This window comes from Elephantulus edwardii, unplaced genomic scaffold (assembly GCF_000299155.1).
Source record: "Elephantulus edwardii isolate Elephantulus edwardi_28Jun2011 unplaced genomic scaffold, EleEdw1.0 scaffold00196, whole genome shotgun sequence".
Taxonomy (NCBI): domain Eukaryota; kingdom Metazoa; phylum Chordata; class Mammalia; order Macroscelidea; family Macroscelididae; genus Elephantulus; species Elephantulus edwardii.
In genome coordinates, this window is record NW_006399946.1 from 2,818,340 (window position 1) to 2,840,972 (window position 22,633).

At 36.2% G+C, this 22,633-nt stretch overlaps 1 protein-coding gene across 1 annotated transcript in view; it reads right to left on the reverse strand.

Moving 5' to 3' along the window:
• PIEZO2 (piezo-type mechanosensitive ion channel component 2) overlaps positions 1–22,633 on the reverse strand; it is a 731,335-nt gene that overhangs the window by 122,039 nt on the left and 586,663 nt on the right. The window contains exons 31-33 of the mRNA XM_006897012.1: positions 19,564–19,670; positions 13,865–13,979; positions 7,548–7,607 (exon numbers count right to left, since the gene is read on the reverse strand). Of these exons, the coding sequence (XP_006897074.1) occupies positions 7,548–7,607; positions 13,865–13,979; positions 19,564–19,670 (282 nt within the window). The remainder of the gene's footprint in view (positions 1–7,547; positions 7,608–13,864; positions 13,980–19,563; positions 19,671–22,633) is intronic.

Here is a 22,633-nt window from a genome sequence, read left to right on the forward strand (position 1 = left end):
CGCTGTAGAGAAATCCAACTGATTTTTGTATGTTGATCTTGTATCCTGCCACTTTACTAAATTGTTCCCCTGTGTCCAAGAATTTTCTTGCTTAGTCTATAGGGTTTTCTAGGTATAGTATCATGTCATCTGCATAGAGGGATAATTTTACCTCCTCGTTGCCTATTTGGATACATTTTATTCCCTTCTCTTGTCTTAATTTTGCTAAGACTTCCAAAACCATATTGAATAAGAGAGGTGATAGTGGGCATCCTTGTGGACAACTGATTTTTGACAAGGAGATGAAATCGATTAAATGGGGAAATGACAGCCTTTTTTAAGAAATACTGCTGGCAAAATTTGAAAACTATCTGTATAAAACTCAAGCTAGATCCACACTCACACCATACAGAAAAACCAACTTAGAGTGTATCAAGGACCTAAGACTAAATCAGGGACTGTAAACCTCTTTAGAGAAAAGCTTGACAGAATTCTAGAAACAATAATCAACAACATGAACAGTGTTCCAAGCATCTTGAAATACCTACATGAGAGGATAAAATAGATGAATGGGGCTTCCTAATAATCAAATCTCTGTGCACATTCAAAAATTTCTCCAACTGGGTAAAAAGGGAAGCCAAACACTGGGAATAATGTTTGGTAATGACATGTCTGATGAGGGGCTTATATATAGAATTTATAGAATACTTGAGCACCGAAAGATAAAAGTAAACAAGCCAATTGAAAAATGGGCACAGGATATGAACAGGCACTTCACCAAAGAAGACATTCAGATGGAGAACAAACACATGGAGAAATGTTCAAAATCCCTACCTTCAGGAGAGATGCAAATCAAAACAACTTTCAGATAACCTCTCACCCCAGCAAGAATAGTAAAATTCAACAAAGCAGCAAACAACATATGCTGGCAATGTTGTGGAAAAACTGGAACCCTTATTCACTGTTGGTGGGAGTGTAAAATGAAGCAACCACTATGGAAGGCAGTATGGTGCTTTTGGAAATAGAAATACCATTTGACCTAGCAATTCCACTACTCAGAATATATCCTAAAGAAACCATAACTGTTACCCAAGCAGATATATGCGCACCCATGTTTATTGCTGCTTTTTCACAACAGCAAAGAGTTGGAAACAACCCCAAGTGCCCATCAACAAACAAATGAATAGAGAAACTGTACTATGGAATACTATGCTGCATTGAAAAGCAAAGAACTCATGAAATATTATACAAATGAGTAATTCTGGAGGACATTATGCTGAGTAAAATATCGTAGTCACAAAAGGACAAATACTATATAGTTCCACTGTTGTAAAATGGGACTGACATCAGGGTTGGGGAGAACTTAAGAAAAGAGGGAAGAAATAATGTATACTGCATTGAAACAGATGAGGGAGAGAAATGTTTAAAAGGGATATATGATTAGGTATAATTGTCATGACAGGAGTCCAGAATGAAGGATACATAGTGGAGTGGACTTGGGGATAGGGATTGTATGCTGTTATTGTTGTTATGTGCCATCGAGTCACTTGCAACTCATAGCGATCCTATGTACGATAGCCCTAAACCCTGCTCTATCTTGTGCCAATTGCACTGTCTCTGACACACCCATCCCGATTACCCCAGTCACTGAATCAGTCTACCTCATAGAGGGTCTTCCCCTCTTGTGCTGTCCTCCACCCTCCCAAGCATGATGTCCCTCTCCAAGGACCTGTCCCTTCGTACAACATGTCCAAAGTATGTCAGACTAAGCCCCAGAATCCTTGTCTCCAAGGAGTAGCCCGGTTTAACCCTATCCAGCATGAATCTGTTGGTTTTCTTGGCAGTCCAGGGTACACTCAATACTCTTCTCCAGCACCACAGCTCAAAGGCATCAATTCTCCTTCTATTCTACCTAGTCATTTTCTAGCTCTGTGATGAGTAACAAGTGATTGCAAAGACCATAGCCTGTTTCAATGCACCTTAGTCTCCAAAGAGACATCATTGTTCTTCAGTACTTTGGAGAGGTCCCTAACAGCAGACTTTCCCATTGCAATATGTTTTTTTTTTATTTCCTGGCTACTGGTGCCGAGAGTGTTGACCATGGAACCAAGCTGACTAAAGTTGTTATCAATCTCAATCTCTTTACTATCCATCCTGATGGTGCCAATTGGTTCAGTGATGAGAATGTTTGTCTTCTTGACATTGAGCCTTAACCCATACTGAAGGCTATAGTCCTTGACCTTCTGCAGGAAGCATTTCAAGTCCTCAGTTTCAGCAAGCAGGGTTGTGTCATCTGCACAATACAGATTGTTAACAGATCTTACACCAATCCTGATTCCACATTTCTCCTCATAGAACCCAGCCTCTCGGATAATCTGTTCTGCCTACAGGTTGAAAAGGTATGGAGATAGGACACATCCCTGGTGTACACCAGGGCAGAAGAGAGGCCAGTCAATAGAGAAGCAACTTGTGGGAAAACCTTTGCCCTGCCCACAAGTACAAAAGGGATTGTATAACAACGAAATAATTTTTCCTTTAATTTTCAAAGGGAAGAGAGAACTACGGCGGGGGGGGGGGAGGTTGGATAGAGAGAAAGGTGCAAAATGAATGAATGGAAATCCAAAGTCTCTGTAAACTTTCATTAAAATTTAAAAAAAGAATAGATTTGATACTTTGAACATTAATGACTGAAGATGACAAGAGTTTCATCATCAAGGACATCAATCACAAAGAAACAGGTCATTAAAAGGAAATAAATGACAAAACAGAGGTCCTAGGAGACTCTGAAACTTAGAATGATGAGAAGCTCATTAAAAGAGAAAAAACGTTGTAGGAAGAGAGAGGAATAGTAGAGTTCAAAGAAAAGCTCAGCGTTTTTCAAGAAGACAAGTGAAGTCCTATAATTAAAGTTGCAAAGAATGAGAGGAGATCAGAAAGAAGAACACACTGGACATTTCTCAAGCTGTAAGAATTAAAGAACAGATTAAAACCTTAAATTCTGATATTGATGGATTCTGTGGGCAAAATTTTTAATGATGCAGGAAGCATCAAAGAAGATGAAAAGGATATAATAATTCCACAAGAGCACAAAGAATTGGTCAGAACTGAGCCATTAAAGAAGTAGCATAACTGCAAGAACTTGTGATAATGAAGGAAGAAGGATAGGCTCTAAGGAAGGCATTCACAAAAACCAAGATCCCAGAAATTGAAAGAATGCCAATCAAGCAGTTTAACAAAGGAATGTATCCCTGGATCTGCTCAGTAGACTAAGAAATTTGGAGGATAGCTACCTGGCCTCTAAGTAGAAGAGATCCATATTTGTTCCTATTCCAACAGAGTGTGGAAATGATTGAACAATCTCATTAATATAATACACAAATAAAATCTTGTTAAAGATTATTAAAAGATGGCCAGACCTGGGAGAAATTCAAGCTAGATTAGCAGAAGTTTTGGAACAGGAATATCATTGTGGATGTAAGATGTATCTTAACTGAAAGCCGATAATATCAGAAAATGTTTGCTTGTATTTTATTGACTCAAAATTAGCATTTAACTTTGTGGATAAAAACAAATAAAGGAAAATATTGAGGAGAATGGGAATCCCATAATCCTTCATTATGCTCATGTGAAAACTGTATCTAGATCAAGAATCAGTTGTCTGCACAAACAAGGAAATAGAAAAGGTATGTGTCTGTGTTATCTTCTTTCTCGATACTTATTCCACCTGTTGTTGTGTTGTTGTTGTTGTTATGTGCCGTCAAGTCACTTGTGACTCATAGCGTCCCTATGTACAACAGCCCTAAACTCTGCTCTGTTCTGTGCCAATAGCACTGTCTCCGTATCACCCATCCTGATTACTCCAGTCACGGAATCAATCCACCTCATAGAGGACCTTCCCCTGCTGTGCTGTCCCTCCACCCTACCAAGCATGATGTACCTCTACAAGGACCATTCATTCCTTAAAACATGTCCAAAATATGTTAGACGGAGCCTCAGAATCCTTGCCTCCAGGGAGCCACCTGGTTTAACCCTTACCAGGATGAATCTGTTTGTTTTCCTAGTAGTCTACAGTACTTTCAATACTCTTCTCCAGCACCACAGCTCAAAGGCATCAATTCTCTTTCTATCCTTCTTAGTCACTGTCCAACTCTCTGATGTATAACAAGTGATAGCAAAGACCATGGCCTGTATCAGATGCACTTTAGTCTCCACAGAGAAACCATTGCTCTTCAGTACTTTGGAGAGATTTTCAGCAGATGTTCCCATCACAATACGTCTTTTAATTTCCTGGTTGCTGGTGCCGAGAGTGTTGACTGTGGAGCCAAGCAAATTAATGATGTGAACAATCTCAATCTCCTCACCATCCATCCTGATGCTGTCAATTGGTCCAGAGGTGAGAATCTTTGTCTTCTTGACATTGAACCTCAATCCATATTGGAGGTTGACCCTCTGCAGTAAGCGCTTCAGGTCCTCCTCAGTTCCAGCAAGCAGGCTTGTGTCATCTGCATAACGCAGATTGTTGATAGATCTTCCACTAATCTTGACCCCACATTCTCCTCATAGAGCCCAGCCTCCCGGATAATCTGTTCTGTATACAGGTTGAAAAGCTATGGAGACAGGACACATCCCTGGCATACGCCATTCCCAATTTTGAACCATGCAGTGATTCATTGTTCTGTTCTGACGACGGCCTCTTGGTGCAAGTATAGGTTTCGCATTAGCACTATCAAGTGTTCTGGGATTCCTATTCTTCTCAGAGTCAGCCACAGCTTGTTATGATCCACATAGGCAAATGCCTTTGCATAGTCAATGAAACACAGATAGACATTCCTCTGGTATTCCCTCCTTTCAACCAAGATCCATCTAGCATCAGCTTCGATATCCCCAGTACCACGACCCCTTCTAAACCCAACCTAGACTTCTGGCAGTTCTCTGTTGATGTGCTGTTCCAGTCATTTTTGGATAATATTCAGTAGAATCTTGCTTGCATATGAAATCAGTGATATTGTTCTATAGTTTCCACACTCTTGGGTCACCCTTCTTTGGGATGAGAACAAATATAGATCTCTTCCAGTCAGTTGGCCAAGTGGTTGTTCTCCAGATTTCTTGGCACAACTTGGTGAGCACATCCATGGCAGTGTCTGTTAGCTGAAATATGTCAATTGGTATACCATCTATTCCTGGGGCCTTATTTTTTGCTATTTTTTGTAGGCTAAGCAAATCATTCAAGAAGCTGGACCATATAAAGAAGAAGGAGGCATCATAATTGGAGATTTTTTTAATCCAAGTTAGGCTGATGATTCAACTTTGCTTGAATAAACTGAAGAAGACTGAAAATACTTGTTGCAGAAAATCAAAGCCTTCAGTATAGACTATATCTCAATCACAAGAAAACAAAATCCTCATCACTGAATCAATAGGCAACATAATGATAGATTGAGGAAAAAAATGGAATTGTCACCATTTTAATTTTATCTTCTTACATTTAGATTCATTAGTTTTTGCCTTTTGTTTGTTTGTTTGTTTGTTTATTTGTTCTTACTCTGCATGGAAAAATCCTGACCTAGACCAAGTAGTGTTGCTTACTGGACTGGGTATGTATGTATGTATGTATTTATTTTAATGAACATTTACAGAGATTTTGGATTTCCATTCATTCATTGTTGCATTTTTTCTCCCTGCCCCACCTCCCACCCCCCAGTTAGCTCCTCTCTCTATAAAGTAAAAGAAAAATTCCTTCATTGGTATACAATCCCCATCTCCTACCTCTGCCCCAAGTACACCCCACTATGCAACTTTCAGTCTGGACTCTTGCTATAACCATAAGACCCAATTCTATATCACTTTTAAACTGTTCTCTCCCTCATCTCTTTCAATACAGTATACATAATTTATCCAGTTTTTTTCAGTCTTACCCCAACCCTGATATCAGTCCTGTTCTACAACAATGGCACTATGTAGTATTTGTCTTTAAGTAACTGAGATATTTCACTCAGCATAATGTCCTCCAGGGTCACCCATTTTGAATCATATTGCATGAGTTCCTTGTTTTTCAATGAAGCATTGTATTTCATTGTTTCTCTATCCATTAATTTGTTGATGGGCACTTAGGTTGTTTTCAGGTCTTTGCTATTGTGAACAAAGCCGCGATAAACATGGTGTGCATATATCTGCTTAGATGGCAGTTATGATCTCTTAGAAGGCATATGTACTTCATGGAATACCTTGGGGGTTTTTTTTGTTTGGATTTTTTTTTTTATTTCAGTTGGAGATTGAGGAAGCAGCTGAATGTTCTTAGATGGAGGCTTCTGCTTTGGTGAGAGACATTGTGAACATTTGGTTGTGAAGGAGTGTGGAATAAAGGACTTCCTGGAGTGCCGTGGTTTTAAATTTCAGTCAGAGATTGAGGAAGCAGCAGAATGTTCTATGATGGACACTTCCGCTTTGGTGAGAGCCAATGGGAATGTTTGGTTGTGAAGGTGTGTGGAATGAAGAACTTCATGAATTGTCTTAGATTTTCATTTAAGTTGAGCCTGAGAGGCCCTTGGGCCTAGTATTATATTTTGGAGGAACATACTTTGAAATCATATAGCAGCACTCTTCTGTCAGTTTGTCATACTGAGGTAATCTGGGTTTGCTGTGATGCTGAGCCTTGTGCCTTTTGGGTGTTAAATACCATAACGACTGCCCGTGGTGGACAGTGTTTGGCAGAGCTCCCAGTTTGAAGACAGGTTTGGATGTAGAAGTTGCTTCCACTTTCTAAGGCACATGCCTATGGAAACTCTATGAACCTGGAGAAATGATGATAGCTATAGAAAGACTTCAGGTCTTTCATTCATAGGGTCGCTATAAGTCATCATTGACTTAACGACCAACAACAACTATAACAACAGGTACTACCCTAGACTCTGTGAAAAAATTTTTAACAAGTCACTTCTTTCTTTAACTTGGTTTCCTCCTCAAAATAAGGAGCTTTCCTAAGTCCCTATATTACTTTCTTTCCACTGTTTTATTTGCCCCTCAAATACCTTATCTTTTTGTCTTTGGGGAGTTCTGCCAGCTTAATCCTTAGGGGAGTTGTGCTGCTAACCCAAAGGTGACATCTCTTTTTTGGACCCATGAGAGAAAGAAAAGCAATCTCCTCCCATGCAATTTACAGCCTCTTAAAAATCCATGGGAGGGTCAGCTGAGTCCATTTTGACTCTGTGACAATGAGTTTGAAAGTGTGACTGAGTTCAATGCTCTTTAAAATAAATTATGTCAGGGTTCTGATGGCTCCCAAGAGCGCTTTTAGAATTTGCTCCTGCACCTTTTAAAGCACTTAAATGGAGTAATTTACATGTTGATTATAAGCCAACCTTTAATCAACAATATAATGACCAAATTAACTTTCAAAAGTACCTTTATATCTTCAGGTCAGAAGGAGATGCTAAGGCAAGATCATTATTTAACCATATTCCAGTAATAGCACTTGAATAATTGGGGGGGGGGCTGTGTTGCACATATATGCCAGGGAAAAGAGCCATTTTAAATTCTCAAGCACTTACATTCATCTTTCATTTTCTTACCTGGCCCATCAGATTTCTTTTTAATTGGTTCATCTTCTCGGTCTTCCCATTCCACAGGGCCTGCCAAAGTGTGTTTAATAAAGAGGAGTTAATTACTTTGAAGTAAGCGGAATGCTAAAGGGAGTTTTAGGGTTAAATAATCTTCATTCTGCTGTTTAAAAGAAATTATGGGTAAATTTTTAAGAATTCCATTTCTGAATAAAACTTGTGTGTATCTGATACAATCATGTCCTTTGTGAACATACTGCTCTTGGCTTGATTGTTACTATAATGGTAGAATTAAATCATTGCAAAAGAGATTCTATGGTCTGGAAAGCATAAGCTACTTATTATTTGACCCTTAAATGTGCTATGAAACTTGAATTTTATGTCTTTTGGTATAATGTTCTTTTCATCACGACATCCTAAATTGACACCATAGGATCTCATTTTCTTTTCCTTTTTTTTGAAAAAAAATGTATATCTATGTGTGTGTGTGTGTGTGTATATATATATATATATATATACATATATATATATACACACATATACATATATATACATACATATATATGACTTCAGTGGCCAACTCAAGCAAATTAAAGGACAAAGTGACCACTCAAAACTGAATTTCAGATAAACAACACATTTTAAAACAGAAATTAATGTCATGAAAAATGTCCAAATTATACTTAAAAATAATTTGTTGTTTATCAAAAAATTCAAATGTAATTAAGTACATTGCATTTTATTTGGTGTCATATCTAATACCACCTATGTCTTCACTGATTCATTTTTCCAAACATACTTTCTACTTTCCTCGTTTTCTAGTATCTTTTACCTATCTTGTGTTAGACAGCTAAATTGACTTTCCCTTGATTTTTCACGCATATTGTTTAGCCAGACAAAAGCAAAATGTCACCAAACCCATGGCTGAAGACCTAATTCCAACCCATAGCAACAGGACAAAGTCAAATAGAGGGTTTCTAAGGCTGTTAACTCTTTAGGAAATCAGATTGGCAGAACTTTTTCCTGTGGAGAGGTTGATGGATTTGAACTTCTGGCCTTTGGCTAGTATATCAGGACTCTGACTACTGAGCAGTCAGGACTCCTAAGGTGCTACTACAGCACTTTCTCATCCCCTGATGCACAGATATCCTTGACTATAAATAATCTTTTCTTCCTCTCACACCCTAGTACTTTATCTGTAATGATTTTTTAATTATTAATAAGCCACCAGATTTCCCAGGTAGTAGCATCATAGGGATATTATTCTTCAAGTACTTTACGACCAACATGCTATCTGCCTGTTATATTGGACATCCTATAGCCTCAACCTTAGGATCAACATTTTACATTCAACTGCTTCCTAAAACTAGGCCGCTTTCTTTTTTTTAAATTGGATTATATAAAAGAATTTATTTACATTGTTTCAGTCACATACATTGTTTTCTACAATCTTTCATTTACATTGTGCTTCATACAATCACTCATATATATTGCATTTACTATGACATCTTTTTCTCAATGACATTTTGCAATTTCCACGTCAATGGAAAATTCATTCTTACACATTATTTTCCCTACCAGTTAGCACAAAACCTAAGCTGTCTGGTATGAATCCAAATCTATCATTTACTTAATGGCTAGATGAACTTTGGATGTTATTTAAGGTACTGGTCTCCAATTTCTCATCTGTATAGTAGCAATAATGAAAAACCTGGGGCTGGTGTAGAAATTAAGTGAATTAATATATATCCAGCCCTTAAAATAACACACCTAGCATTTCAAAAGGATCATAGCAACCCTCTAAACAACAGATCTGAACTTTGTCCTATCCTGTGTCATTCTGACTATTACAACTTACCAAAAAAAAAGCTAGTCTTATTAAATGTTAAAAGCATATAACACTGGTTCAGAATCAGATAAAAGAAGAACATAGAGTCTCTTTAGCATCAATGGGAACTTAAAGTAGACAAAAGTAGCATCTGAATTCAATAGAAAAGGGAAAATTGATGTAACAAACAATATTTTATTATTGTAATTGTGCCTCCATCTGAAAGTAAATAAAAGTAGATCCCTCATTCACATCATAATAAAACATTTAAGATGTGAACACAAGTAGAAGGAAATATAGGAAAATATTTGCAAAATGGAAAGCTAGAAACCACAATGGAAATTGATACCTATTATCATAAAAACTATAAATTATGTTAGTATCATCTATCATAAATGGAATTAAAACAATATATTGGAAAAGTATTTGCAACATGTGAAAAATAGGATGCATCTTTGTTGTTGTTAAGTACTGTCGAGTCAAGTATGACTCATGGCTACTATATGAACATAAGATCTGAACTCTATTCTATCCTGTGCCATCCTCACACCTCCTGACACACAAGAGCCTATTGCAGCAGTCACCATGTCAGTCCACCTGGTTGAGGGCCTTCCTCGCCACTGCTTCCTCTCCTCCACCTTTCCCAGCACCATGGCCCTCTCCAAGGAATAGCAACTCCTAGCAACATGCTCTAAGTATGTAAGGCAAAGCCTCATCATTCTTGCCTTCAAAGAGTACTCTGGTTGAACCTTCTCCAAGACATATCTGTTTATACTCTTGGTTGTCCATGGGATGTTTAGTGCTCTTCCCCAACACCACAGCTCACTGGTGTCAATTCTTTTTATGTCATAGTTATTTATTGTGTAGCTCTGAGATGCATAGCAAGTAATGGGAAAGATAATGGCCTGAATAAGACACACTTTAGTCCTCAAATTGACATCATTACTCTTCAATAATTTGGAGAGGTCCCTAATTGCATATTTTTTCGAGTACAAAGTATCTCCTTATTTCCTGACTGCTGGTACCAAGGATGCATCTTCAATATATGCATAATTTAAAAAACTCTCAATGGTGACAATTTGGAACCAACTCTAGCTGGCCCTCCTGCAGATTTTCAGAGCTCTGGTGGCCTAGTGGCAATAAGCTGTGCTGCTATCCCCAAAGCTCATGGTTTGAGGTCACCGGCAAGCAGCTCCATGGGAAAGGGATGAGCAATTTCCTCCCATGTGATTAATTGCCTCTGGAAACCCACTGGAGTGTCAGCATTAGGTTGATTCCAACTCTGTAGTACACAGAACAACAAATTGTACAAAGAGAATTTGTCCATCCTTCTCCCCTGGAGTCACTGGTGGTTTCAAACCACCAGAGCCACTGCCTTTGTGTTAAAAGTACTAATAAGAAAAAGATAAATCAATAGAATAACATTTAGAAAGGAACATTTACAAATTTTCTAATAGGAAAAATGATTTGCAAAAAATAAAAAAAATTTGTTCATTCTTATAGATTAGGAAAATTCAAATGGAAATAAAAGCCTTCATCATCACTCAGAAAGATACCAGTAATATTCTGAAATCAAGACTGTTGGAAAATGGATACACCTTTATCTTACTCATAGGACTAAAATTTTTTGGGAAATAGATATTAAGTATAAGTAGGTACACTCCTTAACTCAGTAGTACTACTTTTGATAACCTAGGTTATGGAAAGTGCATGTGTTCCTGTTTGCTGTACTTTAAAAAACAATTGCACACACACATACACATATTACTCTATGAATATTGTATAACAATATCTATTGTTTGTTGTAACAAAAATCCTCAAGCAGCCTTTATGCCCATTAGTGATGGAGTAGTTTAATAAATTATGCATATATTATATAATATTTTGCACCTATTAAAGTAATTACATAATTTTATAAATAGCTAACTGCAGAATGTTCATGATGCATTGTTAACAAAACAAGAGTAATCTGTATATATAGCAAATGTTCATATTGAAAGCAGATAACTGAATACATAGAATTATGTATGTGCCAATACAGAAGTACTCTGTCCTTGAAAAATAGGAGTAGAAACCACAATATGTTGCTAGAATTTGGCAATTTAGAGAAAACACTTTTGAGGCATATTACCCTTTTCTGTTTTACTGATTACATGGAGCATGTATTAATTTTGTCTCATGAAGATAATAGATTGAAAATAAAGTTGCCAAGAGGTGTTTGGGAGTAAAAGGAGCACAGAATGTTAAGAAGAGAGAGAAGTTTTGCAATCACTGCTTTATTAGAAATTGGTTTTGTTTTATTTCATTTTAAATACTATTTTGTTTCCTAAGAAACCGTATATTTGCTTTGTAAAAGCCAAAATTTAACAGGCAAACCAGAGGTCCCCATCTCAAGAATTAGGCATTGTTACTAATTCACTGTTCTTTCTGATCATTCTCTTGTATTATATACATACAAGAAAAATGCAAGATATTATCTTGAGACACTTTTGTCCCATTGAATAAGTAGCTTCAATTTGCAATTTGCTTGCTTTTCATTGACCAGTATTTCAGGAATTATTCTTCTTGTTAATTTCAGTTTTTAGAGAACTGAATAGTTTAAATTTTATAATATGTTGGTGATATAATTTAATTGTTCACAGGCATATGTACTGAGCTATATTGTCATAATGTTGAATATGATATTCTTTTACAATTTACAATATAACTTCTGTATTTGTAGTTGTTTTATTTTATTTACCAATAATTATTTATTATACTTTTTCTAAATCCAATTTCGAACTTTTTTATTAGCTTTCCCCACAAAACAGCTTAATTTCTTACTTCAATCTTAATTTTTTCCCTTTTATTTTCTTCGAGTTTAGTTGCACCTTGTTCTGTCCCAATTTTACAATCTAAATCTTAATTTAAACTCATGTTAATTTAGATGCATTCTTTTATTTCATAAAAATTACATTCTTTGTAAAACATCGAAATTTAACAAGCCAGCTCGTAATACTGATATTTAATATTAAATATTTAATAGCTAAGGGCCAAAATTTAATAGCTAAGGGCCTCCTCCTTCCTCTTTACAAATCCTGTGCCAGAGGAGACCTGAGCACCCCACGTCGTCCTCCTCACCCAGTGGTTGCTACCTTCTGCAGTGGCATCTCTCACCTGGGCACAATGGCAACACTTAAGGAAAAACTGATTGCACCAGTTGCGGAAGAGGAGGCAGCAATTCCAAACAATAAGATCACTGTAGTGGGTGTTGGACAGGTTGGCATGGAATGTGCGATCAGCATTTTGGGAAAGTCTCTGGCTGATGAACTTGCCCTTGTGGAGAAGACAAACTCAAAAGAGAAATGATGGATCTGCAACCTGGGATCTTATTCCTTCAGACATCAAAAATCGTAGCAGATAAAGATTCCTTGGTGGCAGCCAGTTCTAAGATTGTGATGGTAGCTGCAGGAGTTCGTCAGCAAGAGGGGGAGAGTCGACTCTATCTGGTGCAGAGGAATGTCAATGTCTTCAAATTCATTATTCCTTGGATCGTCAAGTATAGTCCTGACTGCATCATAATTGTGGTTTCCAACCCAGTGGATATTCTTATGGATGTTACCTGGAAACCAAGTGGATTGCCCAAGCACCGTGTGATCAGCAGTGGATGTAACCTGGATTCTGCTTGATTTTGATACCTTATGACAGAAAAGCTTGGCGTTCATCTCAGCAGCTGCCATGGATGGATTTTGGGAGAACATAGCGACTCAAGTGTGGCAGTTTGGAGTGGTGTGAATGTGGCAGGAGTTTCTCTCCAGGAACTGAATCCAGAGATGGGGACTGACAACAACAGTGAAAAGTGGAAGGAAGTACATAAAATAGTGGTTGAAAGTGCCTATGAAGTCATCAAGCTCAAAGGATATACCAACTGGTCTACTGGACTAAGTGTGGCTGATCTAACTGAATCCATGTTGAAAAATCTATCCAGGATTCACGCAGTTTCAACAATGGTGAAGGGGATGTATGGCACTGAGAATGAAGTCTTCCTGAGCCTTCTATGAATCCTGAATCTCTGAGGTTTAACCCCCATCATTAACCAGACACTGAAGGATGATAAGGTCACTCAACTCAAGAAGAGCACAGACACTCTGTGGGACATCCAGAAAGACCTCAAAGACCTGTGACATTTAAATCCTAAGCTGTAGAAGTCTAAAAACTATAATGTGATTAATATGAACCTTTTGTTATCATCCATGTACATGGATCACAGTTTGCATTCCTGTTCCTAAATATGTGAATTTGGGCCCACAAGATGAAAGTTCATGCTTGGCTTAATATTTGCAATATAAGCCCTTAGAAAAAGAAAATTAATATTATAGTGTGAAAAAAAATTAATAGCTAAGCACAGAAGTCATGCACCATTGAGTAAGGGTCCTTTGCTGTTCGGTCAAGCTCTTGCAAGTCTCTGTTGGCATAGAGCAGGAAGCACATGTTAAGGAGGCTGCAGCCCTGTGATACTCACCCTCCCCAGAGCCCTTCCTCTGTAGCTTCTGCTTTTCTCTGGCTGACCTCTTTTTCTCTTTGCGCCTCTGTCGGAGGGCTGTTTTGGGATCCGTTATCCAGGCTTGGTAAACAAACTAAAGAGGGGACACTGAATCATTTTCTAGCTTTTTAACAATTCGGAATGAAAAGCAAAGAAGCCTACACCTAAAACATAAATAAAAGAGCAGTCTTCCCTGAATTTTGGAAATCAGTTTTTCTCCTAGTAATATTCTTCTCCTATCTTGATATGCCAAGCTGATGTCTGCTAGTTTTATTATTATGAAGTAAACATAAAAACAGCTGTTTAAAATGAATTTTATTTAATATGTAATGTAGACAACCATAAGATAAACCACATATATAACAATTTTTCTCAAATACTGCCACCATTAAGAATAATTAGCAACTGATTTTCTTTTTTTGCTTTACACATAACAGAAAAAAGCTGAAAGCTTCTTCAAGTGCTCTTAGAGTAATTTTCTTCCATCATAAATATGCCTTGACAAAAACCTCCAAAAAACATCACCAAACCCTGAACATTGTTAATAGGTTTATTTACTTTGAGTAAATAGTTTTCTACATTTGGCAGCCTCTTTTGTAACAGCTGAGAATTACTAGCAACCTGAGAAAGGGCTTTAAATTAGCATATTGAGAGGGAAAACCATGATACTTTAATGTTTTCTTCCAACAAAATCAAGAAAGTGAGAACTAGTGACTGAAAGTATTAAAGAGTTGTTCCAGAACCCTTTAAAGAGGAAAATGATAGTACTTTGGGCTGGCTTTTGTCATTTCCACTCAAAAGCTGAAAGGAGTTTTAGTCAATATTATATGGTAAACAGTAACCACAATCAAGCACTTTGACCCACCCAGTAGCAGTCTCCCAAGTCATGCAGAAGAGCAGGAAAATACCTTATAGTGGAGATCAGCCATGGACATCACCAAGCCAAGCACACATGCCTTGCATGCACCCACAGACACACCTGTGTCTCAGGGAAGCTGGGTTTGTCATTATGATGGTAAAGTTATAGAAAAGGTTTGTTGGGGCTCTTGTAAGCCCAGAAACTTTCATTTTATTCTAAATTATTTTCAGATTTCTGAAATCTTTGAAAAACACAACATAAATAAACCAGTGGTATTGTAATGTCAATAGAAAATAAAGGATTAAGTTTTCCATATGTAGCAATGTAAAGATCAGAGGTCACAAAGGCTGAACATTTTTATTTTATGTCACTGCTAGAAATCTGATTCTTAGAGGAAACTAACAGAAATGCAACCTATGCATTATTTCTAATTAAGAAATCTGGAAGGCAAAACCATCCTATTTCATTCCAAAGCATGTTTTAAAATGATAAGTAAACTGGGATTTGAAAGAAAATAGCAGAATAAAGTGATTTATGACAAATCTCCACTAAGCACATCACCTAGAAATTATATAAACAATTCTTCTGGGATTTGGAACATTAAAAGGAAAATTTGCTTCCCTGGTTCTTTTAAACTATTGTTATGTACCACTGAAGTTAGAGTGGACTCAGATTTGACCTGACAGTGGGTTTTCAGAAGCAGTAAATTGCATGGGAGGATAATGCTCATCTTTCCCAGACAGAGCAGCTGGTGAGTTCCAGCTATGTACCTTCAGCTTGGCAGCACAACTCCTTACCATTTAGCCACCAGAGCTCTTTTTCAACTAGTTATACTTAAGAAATCTTCAGCCGAATGTAAACTATTTCCTTTAAAAATGTTATAATAAAGCTTCTAGTTAACAAAATCATCTCAAAAATATAAAATAAAAGTAGCTCAGGATTTGTGACTGTATAAGGCATACAGATTGGAGTTCTTTGTTCTAGGGGAAAATGAAACAACTAAGAAAGAGAAGGGGGTGCTAATGGTGGACTAGAAAAGTCTCTGGGAAAGGTGCATTTCTTTAACATGTTGATGTGTTTGAAGAAAACTCCTGATTCATATAAACTAATTTCCATTGAGTTTCCAACTCCTGATAGTGTTTAAGAAGTAGATCCCTAGGCCTCATTTTTCAGTTATCACCAAGGACTTCTGGTTCCATACTCAGTTTCCTTCATTCCTATAGACATAGCCAAGCCTCCATTAGATTTCTGAAGCTGTAAAACACAAAGGAGGATATTGCCTATTTTTCTCCCTTAGAGCTGCTGGTGGATTCAGACCGCTAGAGAGGTTTTGAGCTTGCAGCACACTCCCCTATTGTTCTGCATTATTTTTAGGTCCTATAAGAGCCAAGCCAAGAATGACTCATAGCAACCCAATGAACAGCAGATCTGAACCTTGCCCTATACAAGTTGTCAGAGATGGTCCTATATATGATACCCAAATTATGAAGCCTATCCTTGCTTTCTTACTGAGAACATTCCTGTTAGGTAAAGTAGGAAAGGGAGGGAATCGTATGATAACTACATATTAGCAAGCTAATTCTTTTTAACTGCCTCTGGAAACTCTATGAACTTTGAGAAATGGCAATAGCTATAGAAAGACTCCAGGTATTTTGTTCATAGGGTCACTATGAGTAGTGGTCAATTCTACAGCAATCAACAACAATTCTCTTCATGATGTTTGAAATACAAATATTTTATAATTTTAGGATCTGTTAGAAGGTTAATTTCACCTCAGACTGACTGTTAACAGGAAAATACTGGTAAAGGAGGAAAAGGAAATTCTTACCAAGTCAAGAAAGAGAAGCTTCTCAGGTAAATGTTTCTATTCTTTGTCTCAAAGCTGTAAAAATTATCTCTCCACATATGGGTCTCTCAGGGACATCAGTTAGAGGCACCACTAGCCATAGATAGAAAGACGTATGCAGTGCATATAAATTACCTTTGGATCTCCACACTGTCACTGCACTATTGAGAAGACTAAATTCACATTTTATCATGTATGTTGGGGTGGGGGGAGGGAAACGGAATTCATTTAACTGAAAGATTGTCTATGCAAAATTGTATATATATGAAATATTAGAAAGCTTGTTAATGTGTTTTTTTCTTCACTGAAATAGGTAAAAAATTTGTCATCTGTCCTGGACCCCCTTGTACATTGTATGTAAGGAGATGACTGGTTTTAAAGATAAGGATTGTGATATTTCTTTTAAATATGCACTTAAATATAAATTCAGAGACAGATGTCATTAAAAACATAAAGAGTCATAATGAACTATACTCCAGTTAAACTCCTGCTATAAATTAAATGGACCAAAGACATGCACTCTGTTATACAAAATGTGGGTCATCCATATCACTTCACTTGAGGAGTTGAGGAAAATGCATACTTTCAGGCCCTAACTCAATTTGCTAAATGAGTTCCTGAATTTAAATAATCAGGTAAAATCTGAGAAGCTCTTGTCTAGATCTCTATCTTAATCATTTTTTTAACACTTGAGAGAGAAAAAAATTAATTAGATCTTGAGTTCAGGAGTAAAATATTTTATAAAATATAAGAATATTTTGTTCATCATTCAAGTGCTTTAACTACTGCATAACAAAGGTGTTATTATAAGAACAGTAATTAATAACTTATGATTTTTCAATAGTGAATTTTACAGGCAACTCAATAATTTGTTGTGCCTTAGATTAACCACCAAATCATTTGTTTATTCTGTTTATTCAACAGAACATCATTGATTACATGGCTGTTACGATCTAAATAGATCATAGAAGGCAAAAGAATTTCCTAGAAAGGTCCCTTACTGAATTCAGAATAACAAATAGAATGTCAAATAATGTTTAGGACGATGGGAGACTAAATGGAAGCCAAAAAGGAGTAGTGAAAATAACTTTATTCACTTTTTCAGAATTTTGCCAGCTTTCTGAGAAAAGTATCTTACTTTCAGTCATCATAATTGATGCATGCAAACAGATGTGACACTTTTAAAACAAGATTTGATGTAGGCAAAACTACAAGAGGATAGAAAGTACATGTGTGTCTGCATTTTCTCTCCCTGTTTTTTGATACTTTGTTGAGTAGACTTTAAAACAAGTCAGATAATAAAATAATTTGACCTTTAAGAATTGCTTTTGAAAAGTCTGCCTAATTATAAAGATCCTTGTAATTTCCTTATTGTAGATAAGGGAAAATGCAGAGAAGGCACGGGATTCATTGACTAAAGTTCTATGGAGCAGAGAGTCACATATTACACATCAGTAAAACATCAAATACCTTTGCAGCTCTGATTAAATACTGAAGAATAGTTTTGGGAAGTTTAATGACAGACTTTGGCAAGGCTAAAATGGCTGATGCAAACTTCCCAATAGCTCTCTACAAAGAAGGACAAAGCAAGAACGATTAGTAGAAAAAAAACCCGAAACTATTATTTTAATAGATAGCACTAGTATGAGTTTATGTCTACAATTAAATAGACCATGTTTAAATTGTATTTTGCTTTATAAGGTAGAAAGAAGAAAAATATCTAATTTTTAAAAGGCAGTGAAGATGTTAATATTCTTTCCTTTGCTGCATGATGAATAATTGTTAGAAATGCATCTAATTAGGATAAAAATAAGTGAGTCATTAGTATTAGGCAAAGTAGCAGTACACATGCACACAAACACACTCATCAAGAAACACACATAGGTAGCAATGGTGCCAGTACAAAAGCTAAGGGACAAAAGCTATGATAATTAATTAAGAGGAAGAGGGAGTGTAGCTGGCCAACTTAAGAAGACCTGGCAATGCCCTTAATACGGACACAAACAACTCCCAGCTCCCATACCATGTGACTTTGATTGATGCTATTCTCATGAAGGTTAACAACAGAGTTGATGGAAAATCACATCCTCATGCACAATCCATTGTTCTTTTTAGGTGCTGCTTACTTGAGCACTACTTATAACTACCTTATGAATAACAGATCTGAATCCTGTCCTATTATGCCAACCTCAAAATTTCTGACACAGTCAAGTACATTGCTGTAGTCACTGTATCAATTGACCTGGTTGAGGGTCTTCCTCTCCTTTGCTGTTTCTCCACATTTTTAAGCTTGATGTCCTCCATTGAGAAGTGCATCTAATTAGTAAAAGATATTTTCATTCCATGTGTAATTCTAAAGACAAAGCCTTATCTTTAACATGTATCAATTATACAACCACCAAGTACATTTTATGAAGTTGGCAAGCTACGCAACTGACAAAGATATAGCAGATTCTAAAAAATAAAGGTAAGCTCAAACAATCAGAACAATCAGTATATTATTTTTCAATAAATTTTAAAAAATGTAGAAACTTACTTTAAAATCATAAAGCAACGTTTAAATGATAATTTAGCTTATCATAAAAATCTTTTAATACAAATAAAAATTATTTTATGGCATACTGAAGTATAAATAAATTCAAGCAACCCAAAGCAAAGCCAGAAAAAAGAAGTCTTCTTCACCTGTTCCTTGAAACAAGAAAATAAAGTTCAGCTGAGGAAGCTTTGTTTTCTGTTTATAGCATCAGAATGTTGATGCATGTGAATGAAGACTGGGCAGTATCATTGCAATGCTGACAGCAAGCAGGGCCACAGTTGAATTAGAGATCAGTAATGTCAGATGGAAATGACAAGTTTCTGGGAACAATAGCACACATGAATAAGGCAGAAGAGACTCCATCTGCAGTCAAGTTTTTGTCTGTAAGAAAAAAGCTGCCTTGCAAAAGATATAGTTATCCCTAGCATCATCATTACCTGGAATGCTGATTTTTTTGGAGTTTCTTCCTCTTCTTTCTTGAGTTCTTCTTCTTCCTCCTCTTCACTATCCGTCTCAAACAAATAATAATCTCCACTTCTGACCACTAGACAAAACAAAATGTTTACTTCTATCTTGAAAGAAAATGTAGACAGTATGGGGCTTAGTAATGAAATGATCCCCTAAAATACATAAATTGTCCATAAAAGGACTTCAGCAAGAGATGTTGGATGGAAGGAGGTGATAAGAAATAAACAGGACTTCTTTCAGGCTAATGCTATGCGATGTTGGTGTGTCCTGGCCCACTAAAGATTATATCTATGTCACATTAGCCTTTAAGAGCTGCTCCTTTCTCCACTGTAACATTTACGCTGATGAATTCAGATCAACTCTGTTGAAGCCAGTTTGGTTACCAAGGTGTTCAAAGTAACCAAAATGATAGACTTTGGTTCTTTGAATAAGTTCAAACCAAAGTAGAAGACTTGTTATTGTCCCATCAGGCCCAAATGGCTACAGATCAATTAGGATCTTTCAAGAAGGATTTGGTGTTATCAACCTTCTACTTCACTTTAGACTGTGTAGACTGGCTTCTACATGTGACACAGGGAACTGACATGTGTGGTAATATATTTGAAGACACTGGAAATATAGCACACTGCCACGAACAAGAAATGGGCAACTAACATAGAGAAATACCAATAACAAAAATGCCACCACCAGCACCATACTGTGGCTTCCACACATCACTGGAATAGATTGAAGCCTGGTAGATGTGTCCACAAGGTTGAACACTGTTTGTCTTCTGGCAAACAAGAAGTATGCCACACACACAAAAATATCCCAAACCCAACCAACAACAAAACTAAAAAAAAAAAAAAATCAGCCTACTGCTTTCAAGTCAATTCTGACTCACAGCTACCCTACAGGGCAGGCAGAATTGTCCCATTGGTTTTAGAAAGCTGTAATCATCATAGAAGCTGAGCTCTACAATCATTCTTTTGAAGAATATTTGATGAATTACAGTCACTAAACTTTAAATTAATTGTCAAGTGCTTAAGCACTGTATCACCATGGGTTCTTACTGTTCATTTAAATTGGAGGATAACTCTCTTGGCCGTAGGACACACAGTACAAACTGTATGGACTTCTTTGCCTCATTTAGCATTTCCCTATGATATCATATTGCTTGTGGAAGAATTTAGAGCAGAGAAAGTGGAGATTTGGAGAAATTAAATCTTTACCAGTTTCATAATTATTTTAAGTTATTCAGAGAAAAGAAAATGAACTATATATATGTGTGTGTATATATATATATATATATATATATATATATATTACTGATGCTACAATAACTGCACCATCATTGCAGGAAAACAATATTATTCTCAAATCATATCCAGATTTTCAAATTCTGAGACATTTTTTGATGACAACATGATGTCTTAAGGTATCTTAGGGATGCATATATTTGTAAGGTAATGGAAAACCTTGGTTATAGTTAGTACTCAATCATCATTAAACATGGCCAAAAGCAGAGTTTCTTTTGCCCATGATTTCAGATGAATAGGAAACGTCCATTCATGAAGATGCAGAGTCAATAAATTGGGCCTTATATCCTTGAACAGAAACACTGTAATTTTTCATATTCATTTTGAATAAATAAGTAGGCTCACAGTAATGAGCCAAGGTCTGAGGAAATAAGTGCAATATAACATAAGGTGAGAATAAGCAGAACAAATCAAAGTGACAGCATTACATTTGACAGTGAGGAAGACCATGAAAGTAATGCCTCTTGAAAGCTGAGAGATAGGCAAGAAATTTACATAGATTCTATGTCACATGGCCATTTGAGAAAAACACAGAGTTCTATAACACTGAGCATTTTACACTCATTATAGGCTCTAAAATCAATAATAGCTTAAAATATATTCAATCATACCTTCTATAATTTATATCAATAAGGACATAGGGAGCTCAAATACTTTTTATCTTAAGCAGTTAGAACCTTAATTTTATAATTAAAAACACCAATTTGTACGTGAATAAGTAGAAATAACATTCACAAAAGGAAATGCTTCTGTAGAACAGTTCCTGAAATAAAAGTAGGAAAATACTAAAGCATGTTTCTTTACGGTTAACTGTAATAATTACAATACAAGCTATTTAGTGCTCCCTTGTATATATATAAAATGTGTCAGTGCTATTGTTGGACTATAGAGACAAAAATCAACCTTTGAAATTCCACTTCCTGTATACGCAAAATGTGACCCTTTATTTAATATACTTAGCAATAAATTGTGTCTTATAATTGATTTAGAGAGAACTGGATTGCTGTAGCTATCTACAACTCTGGAACAGAAGGTATAATTGAACAGCAATAATGCAATTATTGTGTATACATAGGCATGGAATAGAAGGTATGTCACCCATAGATCATACTAGGATCCTCATTGTTGACCAATCACATACATAATAAAACAATGTTTATATTGTTATCAGATAATATAATACAAGATAGTTCAAATGTATTTTTTTCCACACTCAGTATCTCTAGGAAACATCTATTTGAAAGCCTAGAACTCAATAGATAAGGAAAAAAAGGTTTTAATGCAGTGTTTTCATATATAAAAGTAAGCTTTGGCACTCATAATAGTCTATAAGATACATATTCTTTCCTCATAGGCTTATAAAAGAAGTACGTTTTGCAAAAATATTTTTATATTTTTATCACCTTCAGAATCTGATTCCAAACTATGAATTATACACATTCCTGCATTATTGCACCATAAGGTATTATAAAAAAGCATATATAGTTTAATATTAATTTTTAAGAACTTGATATAATGAGGGTGAAACAAATCAGAAAATTTCAAGTCAATAACTTTCCCTGGTAATTCTTTAAATTATTGCCAACTTGGAAAATCATTATCGAAGACCATATCCAGTTCTTAAAAAATCCAGTGTTTCGAAAAAGAAAGAAAAGACAACCTCAATTCAGTGGTATTTTGCTCCATATAAAATGACAAAATATCCAGTGTGAAAAAAATTATGAAATGGATAGTCTCTTTA